The sequence below is a fragment of the Lynx canadensis genome, chromosome A2 (genome assembly GCF_007474595.2).
Source record: "Lynx canadensis isolate LIC74 chromosome A2, mLynCan4.pri.v2, whole genome shotgun sequence".
Taxonomy (NCBI): domain Eukaryota; kingdom Metazoa; phylum Chordata; class Mammalia; order Carnivora; family Felidae; genus Lynx; species Lynx canadensis.
The window spans coordinates 62,574,852-62,594,475 of NC_044304.2; the positions used below are offsets into that span (position 1 = coordinate 62,574,852).

The window sequence follows — 19,624 nt, forward strand, 5'->3', positions numbered from 1 at the left end:
CAACTGTACAAAGCTGTAGTGATCCAGTGTGGTCCTGGCACAAAGACAGACATATAGATAATGGAACAGAATAGAGAACCCAGAAATAAACCCACAATCGTATGGCCAATGAATGTATGACAAAGCAGAAAAGACTATCCAATAGAATAAGGACAGTCTCCTCAGCAAGTGGTGCTGGGAAAACTGGACAGCGACATGCAGAAGAATGAACCTGGACCACGTTCTCACACCAACACAAAAATAAATTCAAAGTGGATTAAAGACTTGAGTGAGATCCAAAACCATAAAGCTCCTATTAAGTTCTTTACATTGGTCTTAGCGATATTTTTGGGGAACAGTCTGCTGAAGCAAGGGCAAGAAAAGCTACTGTAAACACGTGGGACTGCATCAAACTAAAAGGCTTCTGCACAACGGAGGAAACAACCAGCAAAACTAAAAGGCAACCACAGAATGGGAGAAGATATTTGCAAATGACATGTCTGATAAAGGATTAGTATCCAAAATCTATAAAGAATTTATACAACCACACACACACACACACACACACACCAAACATTATCCAATTAAAAGTGGTCAGAAGACATGGGGTGCCTGGGTGGCTCAGCTGGTTAGGCGTCCAACTTCAGCTCAGGTCACGATCTCACAGTTTGTGAGTTCAAGCCCCATGTCGGGCTCTGTGCTGACAGCTCAGAGCCTGGAGCCTGTGTCTCCTCTCTCTCTGCCTCTCCCCTAACTCACACTCTCTCTCTCTCTCTCAAAAAAAACCTAAACATTAAAAAAAAAGCAGGTCAGAAGGCATATCCTGAACGGACACTTTCGAAAGAAGGCATCCAGATGGCCACAGACACATGAAAAGGTGTCTCATCATCACTCATCATCGGGGAAATACAAATCAAAACCACAAGAAGATACCACCTCACACCTGTTCAGAATGGCTAAAATTAACACAAGAAACAACAGGTGTCGGCGCGGATGTGGAGAAAGAGGACCCTCTTGCACTGCTTGGTGGGAATGCAAACTGGTGCAGCCGCTCTGGAGAAGAGAACAGAGGTCCTCAAAAAGTTAAAAATAGAACTGCCCTCTAATTCCAGTGATTTTACTTCTGGTATATATCCAAAAGAAATAAAAACATTAATTAGAAAAGATACATGCACCCTATGTCTACTGAAGCATTATTTACAGTAGCTAAGATACGGAAGCAGCCCGAGTGTCCATTGACGAATGAATGGATAAAGGAGAGGCGGTGTTTGTACACAATGGGATATTACCCAACCATAAAAGTGAATGAAATCTTGCCATCTGTAACAACATGGATGGACCTAGAAGGTATCATGCTAGGTGAATGAAGTCAGACAGAAGAAGGACAAATTCTATTTGATTTCACTTACATGCGGAATCTAAAAACAAGAAAACACAGACAGACTTCTAAAGAACAATGTGGTCGTTGCCAGAAAGAAGTGGGTGGGGAATGGGCAAAATAGGAAAAGAGAATTAAAAGGTACAAACTTCTAGTTATAAAAGAAAAAAAATGAGGCACCTGGGTGCTCGGTCAGTTGGGCATCCGACTTCGGCTCAGGTCTGATCTCAGGGGTTAGTGAGTTCAAGCCCCACATCGGGCTCTGTGCTGACAGCTCGGAGCCTGGAGCTTGCTTCAGATTCTGTGTCTCCCTCTCTACTCTGCCCTCCCCTGCTCATCTCTCTGTCTCTCTCTCTCTCTCTCTCTCAAAATAAACATTACAAAAAAATAAGATGCTGGATACCATGCACCACATAGGGATTATAGTAACAGAATCGAAGCACTTTGTATGGGACGATCATATCTAGATTTACGGTAGTGGTCACTTCATGATGGGTATACATGTTGAACCACTATGTTGTACTCCTGAAACATACAACATGGTATGTCAGCTACACTTCAATTAAAAAAGGAAGAAGAAAGAAAGAAAGAAAGAAAGAAAAGAAAGAAAGAAAGAAAGAGCTAAGTAAACATTTTAAAAGAGCCCCAGACTGGGCCTCCCAGTCCCTGGGACACAGGAGGTCACAGGAACCGGACAGGGGCGCCCCTCTCTGAGGCCAGCCACACCATCCCCGGGGGCAGGTGCATGGGGGTGGATGTGCTCACGTCCTATCCTCCTGCCGGCGTGGTGGGTGACTTTGCCCTGTAACCTCTCCTGCTGGTGGACAGCCGAAAGAAGAGAAGCAGGGACCCACAGGGCCTGGGGACACCTCTCGGGGCCTGCTGGGGGGCGGGGGCCAGCCAGACAGCAGCTGCGCCGGGGGAACACGTCCAGGCAGACACAGCCAGCAAAACGGTGGGCCCGCTGCCCCCCACCACTTCAGTGTGCTGAGGGTCAAGAGCACCAGGCTCGGCTGGGGTGCAATAAACATCAGGTGCCCCAAAGCACTGAGTGAGGAAGGGGACAAGCAGACAAAGGGCTGGTGCCCCTCCTGCCCGTTTTCGGACACCAGCTGGGGCCTGTGAAGTGACACGCGCCACGTCATTCCTTAAGCGGGGGACACACGCGACACTAGGGAAACAGAGCCATGCAGTGCAGTCACACCATGGCCCTCGAGAGGCCAGCTGCCCACTGAGAGAAGGGCACACGGGCCAGCAGACGCAGGACCGCAGGGCCCGCGAACGAGGCCAGCCTGGTGCTATGTACCCCCCGCCCCCGTCCCTCATCCCAACGGCGAGCTGTGGGCTCCCGCCACAAGCATACACACAGCAGATGGAAACAGCTCTCCAAAATTTGGCCAGGTTTGTTAATGTTCATTTGTTTATTTTGAGAAAGGGAGAGTGCGCGAGCAGGGGAGAGAGAATCCCAAGCAGGTTCCGTGCCACCAGCACAGCCAGACACAGGACTCGAACTCACAAACCGTGAGATGCTCGACCTGAGCCGAAACCAAGACTCAAATACTTAACCGACTGAGCCACCCAGGTGCCCCGAGGCCAGTTTTTTGTTTTGTTTTGTTTTGTTTCCTTTTGTCTTGTTTTGTTTTTTATGTGTTCCGTGCGAAAGAATTATGAACGTGACCTCGGCAGGCTGGACAGAAAGCCAGTTAAGGAGGACGGGCCACTGCTGTCCCCGCAGGAGTCTGCTGGGTGCCCCGCGTTTTTACCAGAACAAAACCCTCGTTTAAATATTAGACAAGAGATTACACATCCTGGTGAGTCTGCATCAACACTGGAATCCATTCTGAGCGTGAGACAAAGGAAATCATTCTTGCCATTTTTTTACAGTGCGGGTTTCAAGGAAACCCCACCACTCGCTGCGGTCCAAAAAGAATATTCTTTTGTGCTGCGCGACCAGTAAACTCAGGCCTTGTGTTCGCGGCTCTGGTCGGGGAGCCTGCATGGGTTCCTAGCGGGCATTTACTGGCAACTCTCAATAATATGACAACTTGAAATGTGGCAGTTTTCCAAGGAAGTAACAGTGGGTTGGATTCTCAAGTCTGTAAGAGGCCGTGTCAGCGGCCCTTGCCTGAAAGTTAATGGAGCTCACTGCAAAGCAAACCTTCCAGAAAAAAGAAAATGGCGGCCCTGAAAAAATTACTGAAACCCTGGGGTAACACGTGAGCACGCCCCTCTCTTCCAGTAAAGAATCAGCTTCTAGAAGGTTTCCCTTGGGGTGTGGAACTGTGTCCTTGGTTTGTGAAGCACGCCGGCGTGCTGCCGATGAGGGGGGGACAGGGCTCCCGGGACCCGGTGACAAAACGTCTTGCCCAAGGGCACACCGTTAACTCTGTGCAGCTTCCAAAGCTCTTATCTTACAAAATCGAAAGCAGCAGCCTTGAAAGAGCTCAGATGTTAGTGAGAGAGACATGTGAACACAAATGAGCGAGCTGATCCCAGAGGGCGTCAGGAAGGGTACACGGGCTGTGACGGCCAACATCCGCAGCCCACCTCCTTCCCAGGTGCCTGGCAGGGTACGTAGGGGTCAGAAATGCTTACCTGGGATGGAGTCTTCTGAAAAGGCTGAGAAACTGAAGATGAAAAGGAAGGAAAACGCAGTGTGTCCTCAAGATGACCTCACGTCACCAGGAGCGTCCTTAGGCCGTTCAGCAAGGCTGCCAGAGAAGCTCCGTGGCTGTCCCGGGTCCAGGACCACAGGCCGGCTCCCATTCTGCCCCAGCCCCAGGGTATACAGCCAGCTGCCCCCAGCCAAGGGCCTCCTCTCTGCTCAACACCATCTGGCACCACAGGATGTAGACATGCTGATGTCCTCAGAGCACTCGGGTCTGACACCAGGCGGAACACAGCGGAAACAACAGGTTTAGACCAATGGAAGGCAGGCAGGCAGCCCCAAAGTCAATGGGGGCAAACAAGAGACTGAGGTTGGCCAAAGGCTCCGGCAGCCCCCAGCCCGTTGACCTAACCCATCTTGGCTCGAGACCCAGGAAGCTGAACCCGGCCAGACCCCACAGAACACTCCAGGCTGCAGAGCTGAGCTCGGCCCCTCCAGGTCCTGGCCACACGATTACCCAGAGCACTGGTCACAGAGCCTCATGGAGCCACGGCCAGCCTGCCTGTGGCCTCAGTGCCCACCATCCTGACACACGTTGTCAGCTACCGACTGTTGTTCACCCTGCACGTGGTGACCCCGTAAGGAGACCTACATTGGCGGGGCCCTGGCCGCCAGCCCGAGGAGTGGCGCAAGAGACCTGGACGCTGGGGACCGTGGGCACCACGGGGCCCCCCAACTGCACCCACCCGGTGGCCACATCACCGTGGTAACAGCAGTCGGGCGATGGCATCTCCAGCAATAACGGAAACGCTGTGACAGCTAACTATGCTCTCCAAGATGACGCACACCATGGGTATTCCCCTAGAAACGGGGTGGGAAGGGGCGAGGACAAGAGAACTCGACTCTGCCGTTGCCCCTGACCTCATCCAAACATCTCATCCGGTCACAATCACACTTGCAGGTGGGCGACCAGAAAGGGCTTTGTGGGGCACCTAGGAGCTGCCAGGGCCATTCCAGAAGTGGAGGTGCACAGGCTTTGGGAAAACAGACCTCGGATGCTCCCAGCGTCCCCCCATGCGGTACCGGATGGGCAGGGCCTCCCAAGGACCAGGCGGCGCATCAGAACTTCCTCAGGGCTCCAGCCCCCGAGCTGCCTGCCCAGAAGTGGGTCAGGACCCCGTGTGCCAGTCCCGGGACGCAGGCCTGGTCCACCCGGCTGCTCCTGTGGGCTGAGCGTCTCCCCCCACCCCCAGATGCAGAGGGCCAGGACCCCTCCCCGCTGCAGAGGGCCACCTCGTCCGGCGCCCCTCCTGTGTGGCTGCCTGCACTTGGGGCAGCCTGCTGCAGCTCCTGGCCACACTAGAGAGCTCCCATGGGCCCCGTCGCAGACTTCGCCCCCACTGGTTAAACAGCGTGGAGACTTGAGGCTTGGACACTTTCCCCAGGTTAGCAAGTGGAACGTTCTACCCTGTGCCTTCTCATCCCCTCTGCCCTCCTCCACCCCATCCCTCCTCCAGGGCCTCATGCTCCCAAGGCCACTTCCCCGAGGGCTCCTTCCCCAGAGCCCCCAGGACTCCCCCTCTCCCAGCTTCCCTGCAACTCTGCAACTCTGCGATCCAACTCCAGTCCCCTTTGAAAGAAGGCCCCAGGCCCAGCCTTCAGGGAGCCCTGTGCCTGGCCTCAGAAGAAGCTTCCGTAAGGGGGAAGCCTGTAAGAATGTCTGCCCCTCCGCGTTCCCCAAACCTGACCAATGCCGCCACTACCCACGTTGGAAAAGATGCCAGTGAATCTGGTCCAACTGCAAGGCAGGGGAGATCTAGGGCCTGCTCCTTGGCATCCCTGACTCGAGATCCTACACGCATTCTTGGAAGATAAAAATTAACCAGCGACCAGCAGGCTTGGGCCTCTTGCTCTTAAGGCACAGGTCGGGACCCGTGCACAGGTCGGGAGGGTGGCCTGTCCCCAAAGCTCAGCACCTGCAGGGCCCCGGCACCGAGGCCAAACCAAAGCAGGCCCGGGTCCGAAAAGCGGCCGATGGAGCCCTGGGTAATTGCACTCATAGATCATAGACTCTGGCATGCGGTTCCCAGACTGAACTATTTATCCAAATTAAAACCATTCTCCAGAAACAGAATCAACCCTTTTAATTGAAAATAAAACCAAGCAACTCTGAAGGCTCTTTTTTTTTTTTTTTTAAATGAAAGACATTCTTCCTGCCTCGTTCCATTAATCACTGAGTTTACACAATCTGTCAAAATAGCTCAGTAAGAAGTCTCCGTCTTCCTTCCCCCGCGGGCCTGGTTTCCACCCTGTGGGCGCCAACTAGGCCCAGCAGTCAGGGATGCTGGGCAGACACAGAGAGGCTCTAACGAGCACATTGCGATGTGACTGCATATATCAAGGGGACGTCCAAAAGTCTGTGTCCTCTCCTGGGCACATGCCCAGCAGAAAGGAAAGCGGGGGCTAAAAAACAGATACCTGTACGTCCTTGACCACAGCGGCCCTGCTCACAACAGCCAAACCCGAGTGACCCTCTCCAAGGAAGAGAATGTGCTCCATCCACACGAGAGAATATTCTTCAGCCTTGAAACAGAAGGACATTCTAACACCTGCTGCAAGACAAGTGAACCTCGGAGGTCGTGATGCCGAGTGGGATAAGCCCAAAAAGACAAATTGTGGGGCGTCTGGGGGGCTCAGTCGGTTAAGCGTCCAACTTCGGCTCAGGTCAGGGTCTCAAGGTTCATGGATTCAAGCCCCATGTCAGACTGTGCTAACAGCTCAGAGCCTGGAGCCTGCTTCGGGCTTAAAAAAAAAAAAAAAAAGACAAATCGTGTGTGACCTCACTTGAACAAGGTCCCTGGAGGACTCATTCACAGAGACAGAATGTAGGGGGGATAGAGCGGGGGGGGGCTGGGGGAGGGGTGGGGAGTTAGTGCTTCATGGGGACAGGGCTTCTCCAGAGGGAAACGGATCTGGGGATGGACTGCATGAATGTGCTCAACACCGCTGAACTGTGTGCTTGAACTCTTCAAGTTAACGCGGAAAATGTTATGGTTTATGTATTTTACCACGATACCAAAAGAAGTTTGTGTTCTGACCTCGGTCAGACTTGCAAGTCCTTCCGCGGACATGACGGGCCAGGATCTTGCTCAACAGCCCCCGTGCAGGGATGATGCATGCAGGCGGTGCATGCAGAGGACACGGCCCTCACGTCCGCTACGACACATCCCTCTCCTGGGGCACTGTCACCGATGCCTGTGCGTGTGCAGAGGTGGTTACAGGGGGCAGGGGGGCAGGGCAAGGGATGCATTTACTGCCTTGTTGGTGCTAAAACTGCACGTGATCTCAGCGAGGTAAAGTCCAGAAGCACAGCCCTCCAGAACACTGCCTCTGGGCCAGTGCTTACAGAAAGACGGCTCTCCAAGTCGACAGCCATGTATTGCGTGACAATTATTTTGTAGAAAGAGTCCGAAATCAATTTAAGAAGCTAAGACATCCACTACCTGGGAAGCTTCTCTGACTGGGGAACAATGTTGGTGACAACTGTCCCCTCCCCTCCTGGCCCAGGACAAGGGGAAATGCCTGCCCAACCAGCTGAGGGCATAGATAGGCCCCTTCCTTCCCTCACTGCCCAACCCCCCCCCCACCCCTGGGGACTTCAGATCCCGTCCCCAGATCACCAGGACAAACGAGTCCCACCACTTCCTCCAAGGATCACACTGCTGGCCCCGTGGGGGATCAGATAGCGCCTCCAAGAATGCGGAAGTGGTATTCCAGCAGGAGACCCCGGAGCTATGGAAATTCAGCAGTGGCCCTGGGCCACAAGCAGGGAGGAAACCCCAACCTAACTCCAAGAGGCAACCCCAAAGTCACACAAAACACCACCACAGGGCTTGCTGGGCGTGCTGGTGTGAGTCCCCTGGAGGGCACCGAGGCCCCAGGCTGCAGGTGGGGAGCCCCAAGGATACTCCCCACGACAAAGGGCGGCTTTACCCCAAGTCTGTGGCCACCAGAACCCTCTTTCCTCCCAGCAGCTGCCCGAGCCGCGCCTTTGATCTGCGTCCAAAATCCCCAGTAGGGGGGTGAGGCTCAGGAAGCCCCTGGGAGGTGATGAATTAGGAGGGAGAAGGCCAGGACCCAGTCAATGGAGCCCTTTTGTTCCCCCAGCCAGCTCCAGCCCGGCTCCGGGAGGAATGCGCACAGAACGCAGACGCCCAGCTAATGGCCCGGCCTGGCCCCAGGGCGCCTCGCCGGCCAGATGTGGGCCTGCCCACGCTTCTCCTGCGGCTCACGATGAGTGACAGGCAGCACCCTGCAGCTGTGTGCCGGGAACTGGAGAAGGGTCCCCACTCCAGGCCCGTCCTGCCCACAGCAGAGCCGCCAGAGGCCGGCAAGGCCTTCCGGGCCACTCCAGTAGACACTTGCCTTCTCTGTCGGCTGCAGCTAGTTCTTGGGCCTTCCGAACCTCGGGGGGTAGTTTCCCTGCTCACAGCCGCTCTCAGAAAGTCTACGCTCAGGGCACACCCTGCGTGGCCTCTGAGCACAGTGCCGGCTGCCTGGAGCCTCAGCCTCCTGGACGGGGCCCACGGGCACAGCCCGGCCCCGGGAGCGTGAGCGGTTCGCCACTCGGGAAGCTGGAACGGGGGCCCACAGATGACTCCTAAAGCTGAAGAACAAAGCCGGGGCTGCCAAGGGTGCAGTGAGCGCTCTCCGGTCTCCCCAGGAGAGGAAGAGGAAGGCGGGAGCCCCCATGCGCCACAATGAGCACTGACGGAGGAAGGAAGAGAGGCAGAAAGCGACAACAGGCTCCCTGTCCGAGGAAGCAGCTGGGGCAGGAGCCCCGCCAGCTGCGGACACCTCGCCAGCCCCTCGCGGGGACCCATGGAGACCCCTGGTCTTGGGAACAAGTCCCAAGATTGCAGATGGACCTGGGTTCCAATCCGGGACGCCCCCCCCCCCCCCCCCCACACCACCAAGGCGTGCACTCAGAGGCTCTGCCCCCCGCCCATCACTAAAGCAGGACAGACTGTCCCCATCAGACCAGGGTTCCAACCAGCCCCAGGTCTTGAGAGCTCTGGAAAGCGGAGACAAAAACCACGCCTTGCGAGGAGGGTGGGGGAAGATCAGGTCCTGTGTCGGTGAGGACAGCTAAGCTGTCAAAAAGGTGCTACTGCAAGGCCATTAGCTGAGCACAGAGGCCCTGTCCAGCCCAGGGACGAGGGACAGACGCATCGGAAAGACTTCTCTCCCAGAGCTGGTGGCTCCAAGTTGCCAGATCAGGAATGCCCCACCGGAGGGAATTTTCCTGATTACGGACCAAGACTCCTTAAACACACATTTTTCATCAAATTAGCCCATTTGGGACAATATATATTAATACTAGATCACTGCCTTCTTTTTAAAAAAAAATTAACATAATTTTTAAAATGCGCAGGGGTCATCGCTGATGACACGAGCAGGGGGCAGTGACACAGGGGGGCACTCTGACCACTCCTAAGGGCTCCCCCAACCCGTGGTGGTCATCCTTGCCCTCGCAGGCCTCCCCCGCTCCAATTCAGCGGCTCCCCAGGGGGATTCTGGGACACCCGGCAGGGCTGTACCAAATCCAGGCACAGCAGATACCCAGATGTCCCCGAATGCACAACCTCGTGGATGTGACAGAGCACCCCTGACCCACACTGCCCCATGGACATTCACCAAACACTGTGCAGACAGGCAGAAGGCAACAGGAAGTTCTAGAAACCAGGAGATTCTGGTTTCCTGCCCTTCTAGGAAAGGGACAGTCGTGGAGAGATAACCGTGCCTACCCTGAGCCCACTCCAGCTGTGGAACCACCCTGCCCGCTTTCCACAGGGCTCAGCCCATGAGAACAGACTCACAACATTCACTGAAGCCAGCAGAACTCACGTTCAACGGCACTTTGATGGAAGCGATTCTGAATGTCTAGGTGTTTTAAAAGCAGCGGCGGAATGGTGTTCGATACCAGCTCCACATGGGCACCCCCAGAAAGGCTCCCCCCTGCATGCACCCCGCCCCCCGCTGGGCAGCAAGGGTTCCAGCAGCTAGAACAGTGCGCGGGACCCAGACAGTGACAGTGACCAGTGATGGCTTCCTACACCCAAACAGTAGCTCTGACTTAACCAAACACCTACTGAACTACCCAACTAACCAGGAGTCCTTTTTCGGGATCGACAGAGGTGACTACAGGGGCCTCCAGGTGCACGGGGCACAGATCACCCCGTGCTTACGGAGTTCTACCAGAAAGGGCCTGTATCTTCCGGACCCCAGCCCAGCTCCTGGGGGCAGAACCAGACCCCGCTGGAGGACCAGCCCAGGAACAGGGCCTCTCCCAGAGAAAGTCATGGCTGGGAGCCACCCTAGAGAAGCCTCCCACTCAGAGAGCAGCGGCCCCACAACAGTAACACTGCTGGCTAAGGCTGGCGGGTTCTCCAGCAAGAACGCCCTGCACCTCTCCACCCCACAGGAGCTGGGGGGGGGGGGGGGGGGGGGGGGGGGGGGGGCTGGGAGGGAACAGAAAGCTTTCTCCCCACACGGGGGTGGTTTATGCCAGGCTGGTCCTAGACAAGGAGCCTAAGCGCCAGGGCACCAGCCAGAGCTTTGATGGGATCCCTGTTTGTCAATTTACTCATCTGTAAAATAGGCCAGCCAGCAGTGGGTCAGAAACCTTCCCCACTAGGCCCCTCCCCTCACTTTTCTTGCCTTTTAGCCTTCTTCCCAGGCCTTTTTCTCCCCCTAAATCCCCATCAGCAACATCCCCTGCAGGACCATAATATTTAACCCCGTGACCTTCACCTCCCACAGGCACATTTGCAAGTTGCTCCTTTTGAAACCATTAGGTGCCAAACCTACACTTTGTAAAAGCTGGTCAATTTGCATCAAGGAGCACCCGGTTCCCAGATACTACTTTTTCCACCTTCTCAGTGCTTTGCAAAGCAAGAACTCAGCTGCTGCCACAGCTCACTTTGCACCTCATCAGCTGAGGAACCTGCTGTCAGAACCTGCATCCAACAGCAGGGGCGAGGACAGGGCCCTGCAAACCTCCATCCCGGCTGGAGCCCTGCGCCACACCACATTTCATCAACCTGAACAAGATGCTCGGCCTTTCTCTGCCTCCGTTTGTGCACCTGTAAAATGGGGCAACAACCCCAGTCCCATCTGAGGAAGGCCACTGGGATGAAATGCAATAAAGGCATGAGGAGCATTTAGCACAAGCAATTGCTCACTAAGTACCTGCTGTTACTATGTGATTACTTTGCCTCAGAGGTCACTATTACTTGGCAATATTGCAAAGTAAGATACTATTACTTGGTCTTTGAGGTCAGGAGTCTGGCCTCCAGCCAGGTCCCAGGCAGCTCCCTGTGCACAAAGGTCCCCTCATTCTCCGGGACTGGCCTCGTTCCCTCCACCCTCCAGCTGCACAGACTCGCCGGCCCCTCCCGGCTCCTCCAGGCCTCTCCACAGAAACGCCTTTCTTAATACTTGTTGATTGATTTGCAAATATACCTCCCAGGCCCCAGAGAGGAGAGAATCCAATCTCTTTCAAAGGGCAGAGAACTAACTACAGCACTTCAAAGACGGCAACAGGCAGACCAAACACAACAAAATGTCAAACCGGCCGGTTCTGAAACGCTTTGCAACTTTAATGCAATGAAAACTTTAATGCAATGAAAACTTTTACCCGATTTCAGTGCATTTTTAGTCTTTGAGGATCACGTTCATGAAAACCTCCAGAAGGTCAAAGTGTGTGGAGGACTGGAGCCCCCTCAGGGTCGGGGGACTTCTGAACAGGCAGTGACCGCCCTCCACAGTGCGCCCTGCTGGCCCCACTTCCCCGGGCGCTTTTATTAATCGCGGTGGGGAAGGGGGTCGCCCTCTGGCAGCTCCGGAGTCCCTTCCCGCCACACCACAGATTTTCACATCCCCTCAAGCAAAGACCCCAGCGCCCCGGTCGGGCCGCGGCGCCCCCCCGAACGCAGCCCCCCGCGGGCGCCCCGCGCGCCCCGACCCTCCCCCCTGCCGCTTGTCAGCGACCGCGCCGGCCGGCCGGGGGCACGTGCCACAGGTGGCGCCGGCCCCGAGCGCCCCCCCCCGGCGCCCCCCGCGAGGCTCCTGCGCCTTCAGAAGTCAGGAGGGAGCGCCCGGGGACCCCCGCCCCCGGCTCCCGCCCACCTCGGGGACCGGGACAGGGCCCCGGCGCGGCTCTCCGCCCTGCGGTCTCTGGACGCGTCCCCGAAAGCGAAGTCCGCCGCGCAGCGCCGCCCCGGCCGCGCCCCCGGACCCCAGATCCTCGCCTCCGCCCGCGCTGCGTCCCCGAGCCCCTCCCCGCGCCCGGCGCGCAATCGCGGCCGCCGGCCCGACACAAAGCGGGCGGCGGCGCGGCCCGGTACCTGGGCGAGCGGCGGGTCCCGCGGGGGCGATGGCAGCAGGGCCGGGCGCCGAGCAGCGCGGCGGCAGCGCGGGCGGGCCGTCCTCCTGGCTCGCGGCCGCGCCCGCCCGCGGCCCCCTCGAGGCGGCGCGGGCAATCGCCACCGCCGCGCCCGGCCGCGGTCACCTGGCCCCGTGCGCCTCCGCGGGACCGCGAGACGGTGAACCCACCTGGGGGGCCCCTGCTCCGAGTGTCCGCGGGCTGCGGGTTGGGGCGCGAAGGGCTGCTGGGTCCGGATCCCTGCAAAACTGGCTCGTTCGTTCACTCCTGCATTCACTCATTCATTCAGCCACGCACGCGTGCATCCGGCGCTAGGGTTACCGCGCTCTCGGGAACCCAGACCTCCCTGCCCCGCAGCTTACAATCTAGTAGGGTCGTGCAGACGCAAAGCCGCACAGCCACGACAGGCAAAGCACAAGATGCTTAACAAGTCCCTGGAAGGTCAGGCCAGTGGAGGGAGGGGTCAGAGAAGACTTCAAAAGTCACATGACTTCTTAAAATGAGCCTGGAGAAAGGAGCAGGATTTAGGCTGGCCAGGAGCATTCTGGAAGAGCGGGTCCTGGGAAGAGGGGTGCTCAGGGGAGGAAAGGAAGAGAGATGCCAGCATCCCCCAGACCCACATATCCCCTCAGTCAGCCTCTCGGCCTTGGTTTTCCCACTAGTGAAATCCGGGAAGTGGGCAGCAACCTCCAAAGATCCCCTTGGAAAACGCACACCCTTTGGCAGAATTAGAAGCGCTGTACCTTGGGACGCCTGGGGGGCTCAGCTCGTTGAACATTCAACTCTTGATTTCCCCTGGGGTCATGACCTTGCAGTTTGTGAGATTCAGCCCCACCTGGGGCATAGGGATTCTGCTAGGATCCCACCAGGAGAGGCTGGGCTCGCCTTGAGGTGCAGTTACCAGGAGCGTCCCTGATCAAGGGCCCAGCGCCTCTTCGCAAGTGCATTGCTCTACAGGGTAGCATTATTTCTCAAGAGGTCAAAAGCACATAACTCATTCTCAGACTGAGCTGGGCATTCTTACTCTGGGGTAAATGCTTCCTGAGCATTGAACCCCAGGCCTCAGGAATAGGACAGACATTTTTCCTGCCCTCTAGGAACCCCAGCCCAGGGCTGACAGGAGGGGGAGGGGGGACCCAAAATGGAGCCTCAGGGGAGGAGTCCACAGCCAGCTGACCCCTAAATGGGGCTGAGGCTGGTATTAACTATCTTCTTTTTACCCATAAGGAAACAAGCTGAAATCCTAGATAATTTGTCCAAGGTCCCCCAGCTGCTCAGCAACAGAATATGAGAAATCCAGAACCATCAGGACAATAAGCTACGCTTACCCCTTTCGGAGCTGCCCGGCTCGTCCCCCCCCCCCACCCACATTCGCACCAACTGGCTCTTTGCTTGAACATCCCGAGCCTACCAGGTCTATCCATCTTGCATGTCAGAATCTGTCACGATGTCCAGGTCCCGAAGTGAACTCGAACTTCATAAGGTATCAGGATGTCCACTTGCCAGAACAAGGCCAGATACGTTCACGGCTGGGAAGCTGGGTGTCTTCATCCCTACCAGGCAGCCTCTTCTAGAATTTCTGTCCTCAAATTGCTCTCCCTCAAAGTCCCACCCGCCCCACTGCCTCTCACCAGCTGGCCAGCCGCACCACCTCCTTATTTCTGGGGCTGTGGCGACTTGGAGACCTATTGAGACAGTGTCTGTCCTCATTTCCCCCCCAGAGCCCTAAGAAGGGAGGAGGCACCCTGCACCTGGTGTTCTCGAATATTCTGCCTGCCGTAGTCCGTGCCACTGGCTCCCTGATTCAACAAAGTGCAGGTGGCCACACCTGCGGGGTGCTTTCTCAGGTCCGAGGCCGGCCCCCTTCACTGCCCACAACTTTGAGTTTCCAAGAACTTCAACAAAGAGTGGGACAGCCACAATTATCTGAAAAAGGGACACGCATTTTTTCCATTCTTACCCATCCAAAAATATCTCAATCTGAAAGCAAAAGTCTCAAACCAGTTTAGCTAAGGGAAAAACGGCTTCTCACCAAGAGCTGCCAGTCCCTTCCCAGCACAGCAGACAGGGCAGGGGGGAGTCTGGGCGAGGGCTCCACCAAGTCTCTAGCACCCTGAGCCCCTCTGTGCTGCCTCACTCTTGTTCCCACTGGAGTCCAGAAAGAACTTTCTGGAAGCTTGTCATTGCTATGAAGATGGTCTTGGCCGTGGCCAAAGTCTGATAATTTAGTATCCCGGGTCAAAGGAAGCATGTGGCCAAGGACTTGGATAATTTTCTCACTTGCTTGCACTGAAAATGAGCATTTTCCAGAGAGCCAGTTGGAAGGGGCAGCAGAAAACAGGACGAGGTTCACGGTGCTGTAGAAACCATGAGGCCAGAGCGTGGCCCCAAGCCCGCGTGGCACATGTCGGTAGCGTGCTTCTTGAGAGATCTCTGGGATACCGTATCCTCTCCCCAAACACACAACCCAGCAGCTGGCCTCTTCTGATTTCCAGAGCCTTCCCCAAACCCGCGGGACCTTGGTTCCCTCTCCACCACAGTGTGCGCGCACACCCTCTTCTGTAGCCATGGCCCTGTGGCCCAGTGCCTCAGTGCCTGTGCGGTTGCAGGAGCCGCGGGTGTGGGTTAGGGTTAGGGTTCTGAGACAGAGACGAGCAGGGTCATCCCCCTAGAGATGAGAGGGAGGGGAGGCAGCAGGTGTGGTGCTGCAGGAGGCGTGCTAGGACACATGGGTCGGTCTTGGGGGTGGGCCACCCCGGGAAGGTGGACCCCCGTGGAAAGACACTCTTTGCAGAGGAGCCCGACCCCAAAGGAGGCCGAGGCCGAGGGCTGGCCCCCAGAGCCTGGCCGGCGGCAAGGGCATCGAAGGGAGCCAGCTGGTTATTGCAGGCCCCTTGCGGGTCCCACTGGGCTGGCGCCCTCTCCAGAATGACTGGCTGGTTCTTGGGGCTCCGGCCATGCTCAAAACAGTTGGGGGGCGGGGGAAGACCTGCCCCAGCCCCGAGAGCAGCCTGCAGACCGAACCCAGCAGGGCCCCATCCTACAGGTACTTAGAGTGGGAGCCCAGGAGACCCAAAGCCAGGAGTGTGAGGACAAACATGACAGTGGCCAAGCAGAAGGCAAGATGCCACTGGGCAGACCCCACTGGGGCTTCTGGTGCCTGCTGTCGAGGCCCCTGGCTGCCGGGTTTTCTGTTCCTGCAGCTGGGTGCCTTCCTAACCGGATCAAGATACACGGACCCACCTGCCGGTGCTTCCCAGGACATCTGAGCCATGGGGAGGTCTCTGGCCACCCGAAGGGGGAGCTGCTTGGAGGGTCTGGACTCTGCCTCCTGCCTCACCCCACCTCCCTTCACCCTGTGGTCCTATGCGGCAGGGGCAGAGCCCCAAAGCCCCAGCAGTGAGGAGCTCACACGTCTAGCTGGCTGGGGGCTCTGGTCCAGAAGGAGAGCCCAGCGGTCATTGGTGCTCCTGCTGCCTTCTCCCCAATAGGTCTTTTCTCCCCGATGCTGCACTGGGTGCATGGGCCACAGAGCGTCTCCAGCGAGGGTTCATGTTGAAGAAATGGGAGATTCTGGAAGAATGGACAAATCCAGGGAGAGGTCTGGAAAGTCGGGGAGTGCTAAGTGACTGACGTTTAGTCCAGTGTCCCAAAGGGGTGAAACATACTGTACATACCTGTGAGAACATCTAACCCTAACCCTCCAAATGCAGAAGAGGGTCGCAAAGGTGCTTTGGTCCCATCTCAGGGTCAAGAGAGCTGAGTTCCGGGTGGTCCGGTGATCACCCGAGGTCTCACCCAAGTCAGCAGCGTTTTCTCTGGCTTCCTTTGAAATGAACTTGATCCTTTATTCAGAACACCACTGGATGGGCGCCTGAGTGGCTCGGTCGGTTGAGTGTCCGTCCAACTCTTGATTTCGGTTGGGTCGTCATCTCGAGGTTTGTGAATTTGAGACCCACGACTGTGCCATCAGAGCAGAGCCTGCTTGACATTCTGTCTCCATCTCTCTCTCTCTCTCTCTCTCTCTCTCTTTGTGCCCCTCCCCCCGCTTGTGCTTGATCTCTCCTCAAAATAAATAAATAAATCTTTAAAAAATAAACAAATAAATAAAATAAAACGCCACTGGAGAAGACTGGGAAGGAGTGACCCCAGGGCCAAGAGGCACACCTAGCTCCCGGGCCCCGGTTCTAACCCCTCTCCCCACTAAGAGGAGCCCCACTAAGAGGAGCGGGGGCTCTGGGAGAGGCGGCTGGTTCTAGGGCGGGGCAGGAGGAAACCAGTGAGCTGAGCCTGGGGCACCTCGTGTTGCCAGAGAGCGAGGCCGTGCTCACAGCTAACAGGATGGAGGCAGCCAAAAGGACACGGCCTCCAAGTCTGACGAGCTCTCTCTCGGTGGTCAAACCTAGAGCAATGTGGGCCACAAAATAAATACAGTTTTGGGTTGTAATTCAAAATATACATGCCAATACCCAGGCGTCCATACACATTGACTGACTGGTCGATCGATTGAATGTATGCTGAGTGACAGAGAACAGCCAAAACTCCCTGGCAGAATTCCAAACAATCTATGTGTGTAGCTCCCCTCCAGGAGACAGGGAGACGGCGCCTCATCCCCACGCGAGTGTGGCTGCTTTGGTGACCCCCTTCCTCTGAGAGAGCAGGGGTCGGAGGCCTGGGAGCAAGTGAGGCGGGCAAACTGGACAGCAGTGACCTCAGCCCGGCGATCGGGGTGCACGGTGATGGGTGGCTCCCATGTGAGCTGGTGGCACTAGGGCCCTGCCTCTGTGCTTCCTCCCAGCTCACCCTGAACCCCAGCCTCAGGAGGAGAAGCTGGCCCGTCCCAGCTGAGGGTCAGTCCAGAAAACACCCTACCAGTCTCATCAAAACTCCCAAGGTCGTCAGAAACAAAGTCCGAGAACTGCCCGGCCAGAAGGATCCCTGGATGGGGTCCTGGGACAGAGAAAGGACAGCAGGGTCCAACAAATGAACTCCGAATACGTGTGGGCTTTGGGAGAGAGTGAGGTCCCAGCTCTGGTGTTTAGCTGTGCCAAGGTGACACTGTAATGCAAGGTACCCATCAGAGAACAGTGACGGGGGGGGGGGTAGGGTCTATCCGGGGACTCTGCCCTGTCCTTGTTCTCAAATAACAAGCTTATTTTCAAAAGGGTCAACGGAGCTATAAGGAGAAACGCCTTCCTTATAGATGTGAGCACAGCCATGCTTCCCTGGCTGCAGATGTCCTGCAGATCCCGTCCCCCCATGTCCCTCCCTCCGTGCCCCAAGTGCCAGATGTCCTGCAGACCACCCCTCCACACCCTGGAACGAGCAGAGCCCCCCACCCACCCAAACTTCCTGTGACCCTTTGGCCACAAAGAAACCTGCTTTCCTTGCTTGGGGAGCTTGTCCAAACCCGCACTTGTGGACGTTTGGCGCTCTTTCCCTCAATCCCCAGCACATCTGCACCCTTCTTAACTTTTTTTTTCTTTTTGAGTGAAATACTAGAGTTATTCCGAGAGACGAAATGTACTGGTTGAAGAATCTGTGCAATACTTCTTCTGATTCTGTGCCTGGGACAAATGGCCACACAGTCACCGGCATCTCTCACCTGAGCACGGACAGTGGGCACTGCTTTGGGTCATACACTGCAAAGAAAGCCATACACGGGTCCGTTGCTAAACCATACATGTCCCTGCTTCAGATAATACGAATATTCCTGAAACTTCAGAACACCAATCACACCTGACTTTCAACCTGCCGACGTAAAGGGAACTACAAAAGGTAGTACCTCCGTCTTCCTTTATTCCATGTATCAGAGTGAGGAATGCTCTAGATTCCTGAAAGTGGTAACAATCCCTGACAATCTAATTGCTTTCTGCACGAGCAGCACAGATTCCAACATCACCATGGGGGAAGCCTGCTTCAAGACAAGCCGTGATCCCTGCACCAAGCCGAGGTCCAGGCCCCCAGAAGACCCCAGAGTCTCCCCTGCAGAGCCTGGGAGGGGAGGGCTGACCGTGGGCAGCTGCGGGAGTCCGGAACCTCTGGCCATGGTCCCGACCAAGCCCGGGACAGCGGAGAGCTGAGGTCAGCCCTCCAATGTGAATGACAAGCCGAGGGCCAGACTGAGCTCGGATCTCCTGATCCAGTTGGACCAGCTGGACAGCAGTACGTCCCCACCAAATATCACAAGAATGAGGCTATCTGGGGCAGGGGCCTGGGGAGGTGACATGGAGGGCCCTTCCCTCTAGACCCACAGACACATCCCCATGCGCACAGCCCCACCTGCAGGGCCCGAGACACAATCACCTCCGGTGGGAGAGAGAGAGAGACCTTCAGTGGGGAAGCCCCTCTCACTAAGCCCCTCCGTCTGGGGCCTGAGGGGAGGGGAGGGGCGTGGGGGGAAGCAGGGCAGGCCTGTCTTCCTGGAAACCGGTCTGCAGTCCAGGCCCGACACTTCAGATGGGAGCTAAGACAGAGAAAGGGGGTCTGCCAAGACAGGACAGAGGGAGGCTGGGTCTCTGCAGCCACACAGAGAGAGCCCCCGGCTGCCAATGCCATGCGCACCGACATAGACGAGCCCCGGAGGGGAGCCCCAGGGCTCTGCGTGTGACAGCAGCATGGGAACGGGGGCGGGGGCTCCCCTGTGGGACCTCGAAGGGCACCTCCCGTGTGGTGTGGCCTTCACGGCATTCTCAGTCACCTGCCCCTCGTGAGGCCGCTGTGCTGAACTGGGATCCCCAAAATTCACGTGTGGGAGTTCTAACTCCCGGGATCATGGAATATGACTGTACTTGGAGATGCGGTCTTCAAAGAGGTGACTGATGTGAAACGAGGTCACTAGCGTGGGCCGGAATCCAGTGTAACCGGCGTCCTTATAGGAAGCGGGGATCAGGACACACAGGCAGGGGGAACGACCATGTGAGGACACAGGGGAGGAGACAGCCGCGTGCACCCCCAGGAGCATAGCCTTGGGAGGGACCGGCCCACTGATGCTCGGGTCTCCGACTTCCAGCCCCAGAAGGTGAGAGACTGCCTTCTCTCCTTCCTCAGAAGGTGTTTGACCTGCCAGCCAGCTGGTACTTCACCAGGAGCCTGAGCGGAGTAAGAAGCCCCGAGGTCACTGGCTCGCTCGCTCACTCACCCACCCAGCAAGGTTCACCGGACCTACTGTGCGCCAGGCACGTGGCACTTAGAGGCTGTAACATCCATCCAA

General features: G+C 56.7%; 1 protein-coding gene across 1 annotated transcript in view; it reads right to left on the bottom strand.

Moving 5' to 3' along the window:
- Positions 1–13,358, bottom strand: part of TNS3 (tensin 3) — a 216,531-nt gene extending 203,173 nt beyond the window's left edge. Inside the window, exons 1-2 of the mRNA XM_032592493.1 lie at positions 13,313–13,358; positions 12,374–12,612 (exon numbers count right to left, since the gene is read on the bottom strand). Coding sequence (XP_032448384.1) covers positions 12,374–12,612; positions 13,313–13,358 — 285 coding nt within the window. The remainder of the gene's footprint in view (positions 1–12,373; positions 12,613–13,312) is intronic.
- Positions 13,359–19,624: the final 6,266 nt, after the last annotated feature.